Source organism: Sus scrofa, chromosome 7 (genome assembly GCF_000003025.6).
Source record: "Sus scrofa isolate TJ Tabasco breed Duroc chromosome 7, Sscrofa11.1, whole genome shotgun sequence".
In the NCBI taxonomy this organism is placed as follows: Eukaryota; Metazoa; Chordata; class Mammalia; order Artiodactyla; family Suidae; genus Sus; species Sus scrofa.
The window spans coordinates 22,229,443-22,243,234 of record NC_010449.5 but is presented as its reverse complement, the minus strand read 5'-3'; the positions used below and the strand labels follow the sequence as shown (position 1 = coordinate 22,243,234).

General features: G+C 39.4%; 1 protein-coding gene and 1 non-coding gene across 2 annotated transcripts; both read left to right on the top strand.

The window, feature by feature from the left end:
• TRNAT-UGU lies at positions 281-354 on the top strand. The gene has a single exon. It is a non-coding gene; the product is annotated as a tRNA-Thr (tRNA).
• On the top strand, positions 8,125-9,069 carry LOC100522686 (olfactory receptor 2B11-like). The gene has a single exon (XM_003128233.2). It carries the CDS (start codon positions 8,125-8,127, stop codon positions 9,067-9,069), a length of 945 nt encoding a protein of 314 aa, XP_003128281.2.

Genomic DNA, 13,792 nt, shown 5'->3' with positions numbered 1-13,792 from the left:
GGTGCACTAACAGCAAATTTTGCGCTTAGAGGACTATCTCATTTGGGAAAAGTGAGTAGCCTGGACTTTTAACTGATAGTTATACTTGCGTTAATCGAAATGTTATTGGTTCCAACATCCAAGCTCCCTGAAAATTTTCCCACTTGTACTATCTCTGCAGCGCAGCTAGGTAACAAAACATCTTTTTGGAGTTTAGAAACTGCACTGGATCGCAAAAATTATGTCGAGTGTTTAATTTTACGGTAAGAATAGACCTAGTATTAAAAGCCTTTCAGGTGTGGGCTCCATGGCTTAGTTGGTTAAAGCGCCTGTCTTGTAAACAGGAGATCCTGGGTTCGAATCCCAGTGGGGCCTTAACTCTTTTCGTCTTTCTTATTAACAGCAACTCTAAAACCCCGCAATTCCTAATCCTCCACCCTACTTGGCATTACCGTAAATTCTGATACTCCTAAGAGGTTGTGACTGAAAAAATTCTCACTCCCATGGAGATCTTGGGTCTTTTTAAAGTGGTAACTATAAGAGAGAAAACTGAGAAAGAAAATGGACTCGTAATGGCCCGGACATTCTAGGAAACTCAGAAATTGATTTTTCATCTTTGCTTCTTCCTTGTCCTCTTATTAAATTGGGGGGGGTGTTAGGGGGGTAACAACAAAAAAAGTTCCTGACTCTTAAAGCTTTTTTCTAAACTATCATATAATTTTATTAGTGATTCTAGGGAACTCAGCATTGTTATCTTTTTTATATATGATTTTCCAAATATTATTAAATTATAATAGTAATTTATATTTGCTTACATGCCCTCAGTCTTCAAGGGAGGGCTTAGTCCCAAAGGAAATACACAGATTGGTCCCACTGGAAACTAAACTTTAGTTCTACAATTTAGAAATCCAGAATAAGTGATTCCCAAGCTTAGTATACATTTAAATCACCTAGGGAACTAGTTAAAATACAACTTCTTGGGACTCAGCCCCAGAGGTTTTAATTCTGTTTTGGTGAAAGGTGCAGAAATGTGTGTTTTTAACAAGCACTCCAAGAGATTTTGAAGCAAATGATTCACATTTACAAAAATCTGGTTTAGAATCGTTCACAGAGAGCAGAAGTGAAAGTGAGGCCCACCTATGCTATTAGCACTTTTGTACTGATTCATGAACACCTACTTACCCTCTAATCATCAAGTTAGCAATACTGGAAGTCTGCCATATACCAGATGTTCCCAGATATGCCATCATTGAATCAGCCCAACAATCCTGTCAAATATGTGTTATAATCAGCTCTTCGAAGATGAGGAAACAGATTCAATGATATTCACAGTAATATAATAAGTGACAAATTTCAATTTCAAACTCAGGTCTCTGATTCTGGAACCCATGCTTTTCTAATGATATCTGTTTTTCTATTTGATTAGAGTCAAGAATGAAGTTTTTGGCCACAGAGCTAAATACAATTAAGCAACTTAGACTGATCTCAAACCTTAGTCATATCATATAAATTAGGGATCCTGATCTAACTTTCTGTTTTCTGCTGGAAGATTATCAGCCCAGTGAACAGTTGTTTAACTTTTTTAATTTATGGAGGAGGAAAATACAAAGTGAAACCTCAAGAATCTATGGAGGAGGTTCTCCATGAAAAAATGAGCAGACTGTATAAATAAACTGAACTAATCTTCTCTATCTCCTAGGCTCTGTTTCCTTTTTTTTTTTTTTTTTTTTTTTTTGCCTTGGGCATGCTGTCTTTGCACCCTGATTCTTTTGTGTGTGTGTGTGTGTGTGTGTGTGTGTGTTTGCCATTTCTTGGGCTGCTCCTGTGGCATATGGAGGTTCCCAGGCTAGAGGTTGAATCAGAGCTGTGGCCACTGGCCTACGCCAGAGCCACAGCAACATGGGATCTGAGCTGCATCTGCGACCTACACCACAGCTCATGGCAATGCCAGATCCTCAACCCACTGAGCAAGGCCAGGGATCGAACCTGCAACCTCATGGTTCCTAGTTGGATCATTAACCACTGTGCCATAACGGGAACTCCTGCACCCTGATTCTTTAAAGGTAGTGTATTGGTCGGTTAGGACTGCCATAAAATAGCACAGACTAGGCAGCTGAAATGACAGAATTTTATTTTCTTTTAGTTCTGGAAACTAGAAGTCTAAGATCAAGGTGCCATCAGAATTGGTTTCCGGTGAGACTTCTCTTCATGCTTTGTATGAGGCCACCTTCTGACTGTGTTTTCACATGGCTTTCTTCTGTACATGGAAGGGGAGGGACAGAAAGACAGTAAGAGCAAGGAGCTAGCCCTGGTGTCTCTTCCTCATCTTGTAAGGACACCAATTTTATTGGATTAGGGCCCCACCCTTATGAACTCATTTAAGTAACTACCTCCTTAAAGGCCCTATCCTAAAATGTAGTCACATTGGGGGTTAGGACTTCCACATATGAGTTTTAGGAGGACACAGTCCAGTACGTAACAAGTAGGAAGAGTGAGGACTGTATGGTTATCTCTGAGTAGAACCTAGTTATGACAGCATCTAATAACTTTCAAGTGAAGCCTGAAAAGGCAGATTTGATGTAAAAAATGTGTTGAGACAAATGTATCAGATAGTTAGGCAACAGTTTGGTCTTTCAAGTACTTTTCAAATTGCTTCTTTAGTTCTACCTTGTTCTGAGGAGTGACCTGCTTTGAGATAGTCTTCATGGGATAGAGATGGCTGGAAGTTGTACCTGCATTTGTAAGAAATAAAAGGAGGATCTTAATCAGTGCTGTGCTTAAACCAGTTGAAAAAGAGGACATAAACCTTGTCCCCAAGGAAATTTCGTTATGGTTGACAAGACCAAATAACAAGTATACCAAACACTAAGGATATTTTAAAAATCAATTTTTCAGAGTTCCTGCTGTGGTCCAATGGGTTAAAGATCCAAGTTGTCTCTGCAGCATCCAGGGTTCGATCCCCAGTGGGTCCTTAACCCACTGTGGCTCAGATTCTATCCCTGGTCCCAGACTTCCAAATGCTACCAGTGGTCCTTGGCTGGGGACTTTCACATGCCATGGTTGCCCAGGAAGAGGCAGGGGAATGTTTACTCATGACATTTGCAAAACAGTCACTTGATGGGAGAGCCTTATGAACCTTGAACAAATTCTTTACTGTTTTAAAGCTTTAAACTTCTTAACTGCAAAATGAAGACAATAACAGTACCTACCTCAAAAAGTTATTAGGAACATTACATGAAACAATTGAGGTAAATTGCTTAGGATGTGTTAAGCCATTATCATCATCATTATTGTTATTAGCACAGTATTTATAATCTTTCTGAAAATTGTTGGGGTAAGTTCTGCTCTCCCTTGATATTAAGATGAGGTTAATGAGTAGAATAACTGATGCTAACTATAATCACAACCAAACCTGTAAATAAAAGGGAGATACTGTCTCCAGGGAGATTAATTCACCAATGACAGCCCCTGTGGGATCACCAGCACACTGGGTGAGAACTGGTTTTATCTGCCTTTGAATCAGACTTGGAACAAGGAAAAATTATCTGATTCCTCCAGAATCACTTTCACCATACCTGCCACTTTAAGACCTTTGGTTGCTCTTACTGATGTCCTGGCCTGATCGCACCTGCTTCCTGCTCTCAAGATTGTTGGAATCCAATCCTTTTGCAACCTTTCTCCTGACTAAGTTTCTATAGCTAAAGACACTTGCTTAATACAAATTCAAATGAGAAAAGGTATGTTCTGGTGATGTGTCTTTCTATCCATACCAGCCTAGATGGTGTTGAGTTTTATTCAGTTTTGTTTTGTTTTGAGATAGAAAATGAAGGTTTTTCAGGTGTTCTGGACACTCAAAGGAAATAAAACCAGACCCTGTCGGGGGTGGGATGGGAAATGAAGGTTCTGAGTTTTGGACAAGATCAAGCTGCGTAAGATGTTTCCATGGGTTAAATGAGTTCTCATTATGCCAGACCAATGGTTCCTTTGTTCTCAATCCCAGAATTTTGTCCAAAAATCCAGTTATCTAGGAGACAGGGAGGAATGAGCAAACAGGTCAAGTTGCTAAAAATCAGTTCTCTAGGAGTTCCTGTCATGGCTCAGTGGTAACACTCCCAACTAGTATCCATGAGGATGTGGGTTCTACCCCTGGCCTCACTTGGTGGGTTAAAGATCAGTATTGCCATGGCCTGTGTTGTAGGTTATAGTGGCTTTGGCTGTGATGTAGGCTGGCAGCTGCAGCTCCGATTAGACCCCTATCCTGTGAACTTCCAAATGCTGTGGTTGCGGCCCTAAAAAGACCAAAAAAAAAAAAAAACCTCTAAAAGCCAATACTCTGTTAATTTTTTCACACTCCTATGTGAAGATCAACAAGAATTTCTCAGTAAAATTTTTATCTTTTTTGGGGAGGAGTTAAAATTAATTAATAATTAGGAGTCCCCACTGTGGCTCAGCATGTTAAGAACCCAACATAGTATCCGTGAAAATGCAGGTTTGATCCTTGGCCTCCTTCAGTGGGCTAGGAATCTGGCATTGTGGAAAGCTGCAACATAAGTTCCAGATGCAGCTCAGATCTGGGGATGCTGTGGCTGTGTTGTAGCCCTGCAGCTGCAGATTCAATTTGACCCCTAGCTTGGCAACTTCCATATGCCACAGGTTCGGACCTAAAAAGGAAAAGGAAAAAAAGAGGGGAAATTAATAATTAAAGGCCAATACTCTGAAGATAAATTTAAGGATCAGACAATATAAACAATAACCAATGACAAAATAGTGCGGATTTGACAGCGGAGGGAGACCACAGGATCTTGTTTTACTCTTTCTTCTGCCATTTCATATGCAAATATATGAATTTTCTGGAAAATGTCATAGTCTGTTATCTTTTCCGTTTTTGGAGACGTATTCCCTTGTTTCTTCCTCTGCTCCTATTCTGTCCGGGGCTCTGTGTAGTTAAACAGCTGCAACAAACCATCCTGGCCAAGAATTCAAGTAGTTGTATGGTATTTGGTAAATTGGCTAGATTGACCTAGAGGTGTCTGGGAGAAGCAGGAATCCCACCTTTGGTGAATGGACCCTCAGGCCAATTGTTACAGGCCAAGCTTTAAATTTACCTTTTTTAGGAGGTCTTTTTGGGGTTACATTATGTATTCTTACCCATCCTTACATACAGGCGTCTTTCTGTTCATTGAATTTCCATTGTCTCAGCACCTCAGATGAAAACGTCAAACATTCTTTGAGCCCTTTCCTCTATCCCAGCCCCACACCTTGCTTTTGGTTCCCACGGCCACTGTCCTTTCCTGTAGACTCTTGCAGTAGCCTCCCAGCTGACCTCCCAACTTCCATCCAGTCTCTTCTTTAATCCCTCATTATTCAGCCATGCTAAATGTTTTAAGTGCTGTTCCAATCATTTCACACTTCTGAAAGAAAAAAAAATCTTCATTTGATCAGACTCCTTAGTGGTCCAGGTTTTCCATATCCTGGACCCAAGTTATTTTTACAACCTGGTTTTCCACTACACCAGGTATGCAGCCTATGCTGCCATAATTCATAATATGTGCTTTCCACACTTTCAAACAAGTATCAGCCTCAAATGCCTTCACCATCATAGGTAGATATTAAAATCCCTTTCATTGCTTCTTATTTAATTTTCATTTATATTGAGGACATGTATGTTCTAAGTTTTTAAAAAATAAAATAATACTATGGGCTTACATTGAAAAAGAGCAGTTCCTTTCTCATCATCCCTCACTCTCAATTCCTGTTCTCCTGAGGTAACAAAGTTTTAATAATTTCAGTGTTTTCTTCTATTTATCTCTATTTCTTAATAACAAGCTTTCATTGTATTTGGATTCTTTTTAGTTTTAAAAAGTATTTTTTTCTATATAAAATGAGAACTTTTAACCCTTATGTAACAAAGAGAAGGTGAGAGTGAAGATGAGAGATTGAGAGAGACAGAGAGAGAACTGTGCCTCTCTCTCCAGATACTCTTATATCATACTTTTTGGTTAGATCAGCATGGAGAGTTTACACTTTCATGATTATATAAACACTAGTCACAGTGGAATCATGTAATGAACTATAATTACCTTAAAAAAGTCTCCTCTCAGTTAGTTCTCACAGGTGATCAGATAGTACAATTCTTGTTGTTTTTGTTTGCTTGTTTGTTTTTAGAGACAAGACAAGGGATCTTCTCATCATCAGTCTGTACTCATCAACTGAGTTAACACAAATGTAACATAACTTTAAAACATCTTCAGGGGCCTTCTGCTGCATGCTAAGGGAATTTTGACAAATCAGCATCATTTAGGTGGGTCACTTTAAACTTAAGTTTTAGTGTTGACTAAAACAACAACAACAAACAAAACCATACCAGCAGTTTTAATTAATTAATAAGTCTCTCTGCTAAAGGTAATAATTATGACAAATTCATATCTAATTTCTTTGGTCCAACACTCTCAGAATTCATTTCCATGTACGGTCTCCAAATTTCTGCCCCAAATTAGCAAGGACCTGTAGCGTTCCTTGCCCTGTTTGAGCCTGCAGCAACCTAACCCTGTTTACCCAATGGGTATGGAGAGGGCCATGAGGAGACTGTTCCTTTGACTCTGCATCCTACTCAGTAAGAAAGCATCACAATTAAAAAAGATTTTATTTTTAAAACAGTTTCACATCTACAGCAAAACTGAGCACAGCAATTTTCCAAATGCTCCCTGCCCCTACGTGCACAACCACGCCCTTTATCAATATCCCTCACCAGGGTGGTACAAACATTACAACGGATGAATCTCCCCAGACACATCTTCATCACTCAAAGTCCATAGGAACATTATGGTTCACTCTTGGTACTGGATTTGGAAAAAATGTATAATGACCTGTATATGCCATTATAACATCATGTAGAGTAGTTTCACTGCTTCAAAATCCTTTGTCCTCTACCTAGTCATCCCTCCCTCCCCGCAAACCCTGCCAACCTGATCTTTTTCTGTCTTCACAGTTTTGCATTTTCTGAAAAGAATGTCATGTAGTTGGAATCATACAATATGTTGCCTTTCAGATTGGCTTCTTTCAGTTAGTAACAAGCATTTAAGCTTCTCCCATGTATTTTCATGGCTTGAGAGCTTGTTTTCTTTTTCAGCACTGAATAGTACTCCTTTGTCTGGATGTACTACAGTCTATTCATTCACCCCCTGAAGGACATCTTGATTGCTTCCAAATTTTGGCAATTATGAATAAAGATGTTAAACATCTGTGTTTAGACTTTTGTGTGGATTTAGGTTTTCAGCTCATTTGGGTCCATACCAAGAAGTGTGATTGCTGGATCATACGATATGTTTAGTTTTGTAAGAAACTGCCAGACTTCTTTCCAAAGTGGTTGTACTATTTTGTACTTCTACCAGCAATAAATGAGATTGCTTATTGTGCCATATCCTCACCAGCATTTGGTGTCATTGTTCTGGATTTTGACCAATTTAATAGGTGTGTAGTGGCATCTCATGGTTGTTCTAATTTGCATTTCCCAGATAACATGTGTCTTAGTCCATGTGGGCTATTCTAACAAAATGCCAGAGACCAGATGACCTATTAAAACATTTATCTTACGGTTCTGGAGGCTGGGAAATCCAAGATCATGGCATTGACAGTTTCTGTGTCTGGTAAGAGGCCACTTTAGAGAGTGCCTTCTAGCCGTAACCTCACCTGGTGGAAAGGACGGGAATTCCTGTGGGTTCTCTTTTATAAAAGCACTAAGCCCATACATAAAGATCCACCTTCATGACCTAAGCACTTACCCAAGCCTCCACTTCTTACATTACCTACGCCCTTAAGGTCAAGGTAGCTGGGAAAAATCACCTCCCAGTGGCTTCTTTAGTGATTCAGAAGAACCTTAGCATGTCCACTGACTTACCACACAGGGCTTTGAGTTAGGGAGAAAAAAAATGAAACCACTAAAAGATTTTTTAAATGTGACTTTGTAATAATAATTATAATTATTATATTCATTAATGTTGTTATGATTTCTATTGAGGGTGTACTTCATTCCTCCTTCATAAAAAATATTTTTTCCCGGTATCATCAAAACTTCTGCCAACCCAGGTTTTTTTTTAAGTCACCCTTATCTTCCTTGATTTTAGCAGGTGTCCCCATCAAAAGTCAATGAAGCACATGAATGAAAGTTTTCCAAAGGATTTCATTCTGATGGGCTTCACGAAGTATCCATGGCTGGATCTTCCTCTCTTCTTCGCCCTCTTAATCTCCTACATGTTCACGCTGTTGGGAAACATTGCTATTATTCTGGTCTCTCAACTAGATTTCCAACTCCAAAGTCCTATGTATTTCTTCCTCATGAGCCTCTCCTTTTTGGACCTCTGTTTCACCACCACAACTGTACCCCAAATGCTGGTCAACTTAGGAGGGCCCAACAAGAATATCACTTACATAGGCTGTATGATCCAGGCCTATGTGTTTCACTGGCTAGGCTGTACTGAATGTGTCCTGCTTGGCATCATGGCCTTAGACCGCTATGTGGCTGTGTGTAAGCCTCTGAGATACTCTGTAATCATGAACCGCAAGCTCTGCCGGCAGCTCTCCAGCACTGCTTGGTTCATTGGTCTGGCCAATTCTCTACTGCAGTCCACACTCACAATCCAGCTGCCCCTGTGTGGGAACCAGGAACTGGACCACTTCTTTTGTGAGCTGCCCGGTCTAATTAAGATGGCTTGTGTGGATACCACAGTCAATGAGCTTACTTTATCCGTGGTGGCCACCTTCCTGATAATGGGTCCCCTCTCCATGATTCTTACCTCTTACAGTTATATTGCCCAAGCTGTATTTCGAATCCCTTCTGCTGATGGGAGACATAAGGCCTTCAATACTTGTTCATCGCACTTACTAGTAGTGTCTTTATTTTATGGCCCTGGCATCTACATCTATATGCAGCCCTCAGGGGACAGCCCTCAGGACCTTATCAAAGTTCTGACATTGTTTTACTGTGTTATTACTCCTATGGCCAACCCATTCATCTACACCTTGAGGAACAAGGACGTTAAAGGAGCTTTGAGGAGACTTCTAAGGAGGGTCTTTTTCTTCAAGAGAATATGAGAAAACAATGCTTTATTCTGAATGGGAAAGACCAACAACAACCTGAAGTATATCCTCCATTAAATAGATGTTCCATCAAAATCATGGAATCACAGAAGATAATACTCAATAGAATCTGCAGAGGAGGAATATTTTTCTGCATTCTGGAGACCTTCAAGAAATGCAAGGACAGGTTTGGAAGGGCATCTAGGAAACACAGAGGAAGGAAAAAAACACAGATGTGATCACTGTGGGAAAAGCTTCATGCACATCATGAATCCTATTGGATATCAGAGAATCTATACAGGGGAAAATCCCTATCAGTGTTGAGTGTGGAAGAAACTTCAGTCAAAATCCAACCCTTTTGGGGGTTCTCATTATGGCATAGTGGAAACGAATCCAACTAGAATCCATGAGGATTCGGTTCAAACTTTACTAAACCTCAGCGAATTCATACCGGAGAAAAAAACCTATGACTCTGATGAATGAAAACCTGCAGTGGAAGTTCTGATCTTACAAGATATTATAGAATTCACACTGGGGAGGAACCCTGTGAATGTGACGAGTGTGGGAAGGCCTTCCATCTAAGCTCACATCTCACTGAACACTAGAGAATCCACACCAGAGAAAAACCCTGTATGTGCAATAAGTGTGGAAGAGCCTTCAAACAGAGGTCATATCTCTTTCAACGCAAAAAAAAGCACAAGTGATCAAAATCATGTTGTCTTAGTTACTGTAGTAAGACTGTTAAGCAGCATTTGTTCCTTGTAGAATTCAGAGAAGCCACTGGAACACTCTCCATATCTGTCTGAATTTCTCTGACATCAAAGTATCCACAGACTAGATTCTCTCTCAGAGTGAGCTAAGACAGATTTTCTATTTCTAGACATCAAGGCTGGCTAATTTAAAATATAAAGCTTCAGAATGGCCACTTTCATCCTAAACATAATTAAATCCAATTTACAGAAAAATGCACACCCATAACCCAGAATTGAAAGTACCATAACATTTTTCAAGTGAGTAGTTAAAGGTTTAAACATAGCTTTTTTTTTTTTTTTTTTTTTTTGTCTTTTCTAGGGCCGCACTTGCGGCATATGGAGGTTCCCAGGCTAGGGATCTAATCGGAGCTGTAGCCGCCAGCCTACACCATAGCCACAGCAACACCAGATCCAAGCCGCATCTATCTACAACCTACACCACAGCTCACTAGGCATTGTGAGCTAGGAACTCCCTAAGCATTGCTTTTCTTCCTCACTTTTTCTTCCTTTGTTTTATGAATCTGTGGCAATCAGTACCTTGGTAACTTGTTAGATGTTGCTTTAAAAGGGAGTTAACATGGGTGAAGAAAGATACTAGGTTCTAGTATCCACTATGCCACTGTGTGACCTTAGACAAGTCACCTACACATCTAGACCTTAGATTCCTCATCTGTGAATTATGAGATTAGAATATATAATCTCTCAAAGATCCCTTGACTCTCTGCAATTGATTTTTGTGAATGTCATCAAGCCTCTGTATCTAATTCCTCAGACTGACATTCAAGAGCCCCCTTCACAAATTTGTCCCAGTGAAGAAATATTTTCAAAAGAAAGAAAGAATGAAAGAAAATTTTCTTTACTAACCCACCAGAGTTTTCTGCTCCTATTCTATTGGCCTCACTTTCCCCAGCACCCCTCACACAAGTACACTCGAGCTTTCATGCCTTTGTCTTCCATTCTTTCCCCTTCAGGCCCTGAATGCCATCTTTATCTTTGTTTCCCCAACTAAATTTGACGTATATCTTACTGTAACTCCACTTAGAATAAACAAGCTTTCTGGGTGCTGAACCTCCCAGAGACTGTATGCAGTATTCCTAACATGTCACTTAAAAGTGGGCTTGGGTTAAATATTGACCCTCTTTGGAATCTCTTGTCCTTTTTTTTCTTTTTCCCCAGTCACTTTACCATAGGCATCACTTCTTTCTAATTCTCTGTCTTCCCTCCAAACTTGTATTTTCCTAAATATCAGTACCTGGGAGAGGCAGCAGAGACAGTGGGCTCAATCAGATTCAAGAAAAAAAAATGGAAAAGAAAATCCCAGACAGGGAGTCAAGGTACAGACACCCTACATCAGAAATTAGGACAGCTGCTAGTAAAAGATCTTAAAAATAAACAAAGTGTACCCCTCTTGTGTAAAAGAAGTCCAAGGGTAAATGGTTAAGGGTTGTTGCTTTTATTCCATGGAATCATCAGGGATCCAGGTCCTTTCCACCTTTTGCTATCCTCTGCATGCACCTTTTCTTCTATAGCACCAGCCATCAACTCTACATTCCAGTCAGCAAGAAGGGCACAAAAGGGACTCTGAGGAGTTCCTGCTGTGGTGCAGCTGGTAAATGATCTGGTGTGGTGGCATGGGTTTGATCCCCAGCCAGGGCAGTGAGTTAAGGATCTGGCATTGCCACAGTGGTGGTGTAGGTCACAGCTGTGGCACAGATTCAGTCCCCGGGTTGGGAACATCCATATGCCATGGGTGTAGCCAAAAAAGAAATAGACCATTACCGGTTCCCCAGAAGACCCCAGTTGTGCTCCCTCCCAAACTATTCTTTTACTACTCCCCATTGTGACTGCTAACACGGATGTTAGTTTTCCCTGTTTTGGACTTTATATAAATTAAATCATGAAGAATGTATCTTTTGGTGTGTGGCTTCTTTTGACTTGCTATGTTTGGGAAATTTATCTCTGTGGCTTTAGCTGTTGTTCATTCGTTTTCATTGTTGTATAGTATTCCACTGCAGAAATTATTTTTTAATCCATCCTACTGTTAATGGACTTTTGGTTTTTTTCCAATTGAAAGTTATAAAAAATACTGCTAAAGTGTGTCTTAGTTGTAAACATATATGCAGTTCTGGTGGCAATATAAGTAGAAGTGAAAATCCTGGGTCATAGAATATGTGTATGTTCAACTTCAGCAGACATAGCAAGAGTTTCCCCAAGATGGTATTGCCAATTTATATGCTGATTAACACTGTATGAAAATTTCAATTGTTCCATAATACATGCCAATGTTTGGTAATGAATCCTTTCTTTTTTTTTTTGTCTTTTTGCCATTTATTGGGCCGCTCCCACGGCATATGGAGATTCCCAGGCTAGGGGTCGAATTGGAGCTGTAGCCATCCGCCTACGCCAGAGCCACAGCAACGCAGGATCCGAGCCGCGTCTGCAACCTACACCACAGCTCACGGCAACGCCAGATCGTTAACCCACTGAGCAAGGCCAGGGATCGAACCCGCAATTGCACGGTTCCTAGTCGGATTCGTTAACCACTGCGCCACGATGGGAACTCCTAAATCCATTTTTAACAGAAATTTCATAGTTCAGTTTGTGGTTCCTTAAGAAATACCAAATGACCTATCATATTGGCAAAATTCAAAAACCTGAAAGCACACAGCTGGGCAGACTGTGTGAAAACAGGCATTATTGCGCATTGCTGTTGAAAGCACAAAATGATACAACCCTTTTAGAAGACACTTTTCTTTCTCCTCTCTTCTTTGTTCATTGAAGCATTTTTTTGTTAAAGAAAAATATTAGAAATAATCCAAATACCCCTCCCTAAGAGACCACTTGAAAAGAATTATGGTACAGTCACACAATGGAGGACTATGCAACTGTGAAATGAAAAAAGTGACGATTTCTATAAAAAGATTTAGAATATTTTCCAGGCTATTCTATTAAGTGATAAAGCAAGTTGCAAAAGAGTATATTTATGAAGGTAAAGGGGGTAAATGCTTATTTTTGCAAAAGAAAAGAAGAGATAAGAGAAGGCATTAGGAAGGAAAGGATAAATTAAAAACTAATGAAAATGAGGCATGAGAGTATAGGAGATAAAAGAGTTAGTGATGAAAGCAAAATTCTGACTATAATATATAATTTTGGTTTTGTACTAAGTTTTGCATGTTCAGAAAGAAAATGAAAAGGATGAAAGGAAAGCAAATCCTGAAAATGAATATATCAGAAACAAATGACAAACAGTATATCAAGTTTATAACATAACACCATAGAGAAAGAATTCAAATAAGGTATGCATATGTACTCTGATTATACTCCCCCAATGGGATATACTTCAAGAACAAATAAAGCAAGCAAAGAAATTTTGAACTGTACATAGTAGTGATGTTGATATTTTAATTTTGAAATTAAAAAATATATATTGTAAGGGAAAATTGAGGGAATATATCTATGTGTTGGGAACCTGGGTTTTCACTGTGGGAGAAAGGAAATCAAACGTGGAATGGTGAAAATGAAAAAAATCCGTGGAGTTGTATATGCATTGGAAATATAAAATCCCTATCATATTATTAAATATATGATATATTCAATTATATATTATGTCATATATAATTATATATTACATACAATGGATTTTTATATGTATATAAAACATATATAATGGATTATACTATGTTCTGGTTCTAAGGTCCGCTGAAAGGCCTAGTAGCAATGAGCTTATCTATTACTCAAAAGCTAGATCTTGGCTTCTATATATTATTCTCCATTATGAGGAACCGTAGCTTCATGGAGTCACAGTGGACTCCAAGTCTAAGGCCAAGAAAGTATAAAATGAGCCTGGAATATCTTGTGCGAGAGGTAAAGTGCACAAAAACTGTTTCTTTGCAAAGAATGTCAACTAATAACCTTAGAGGGAAGGTGCCCTAGGTTCCTAATCTGCTCAATTACATCTAATTCACAGGGTTGTTACGCAGAGTGAA

What these genes read in the sequence shown, in the direction of transcription:
- LOC100522686 (XM_003128233.2), top strand. Translation starts at nt 8,125, where the DNA reads ATGAAGCACATGAATGAAAGTTTTCCAAAGGATTTCATTCTGATGGGC.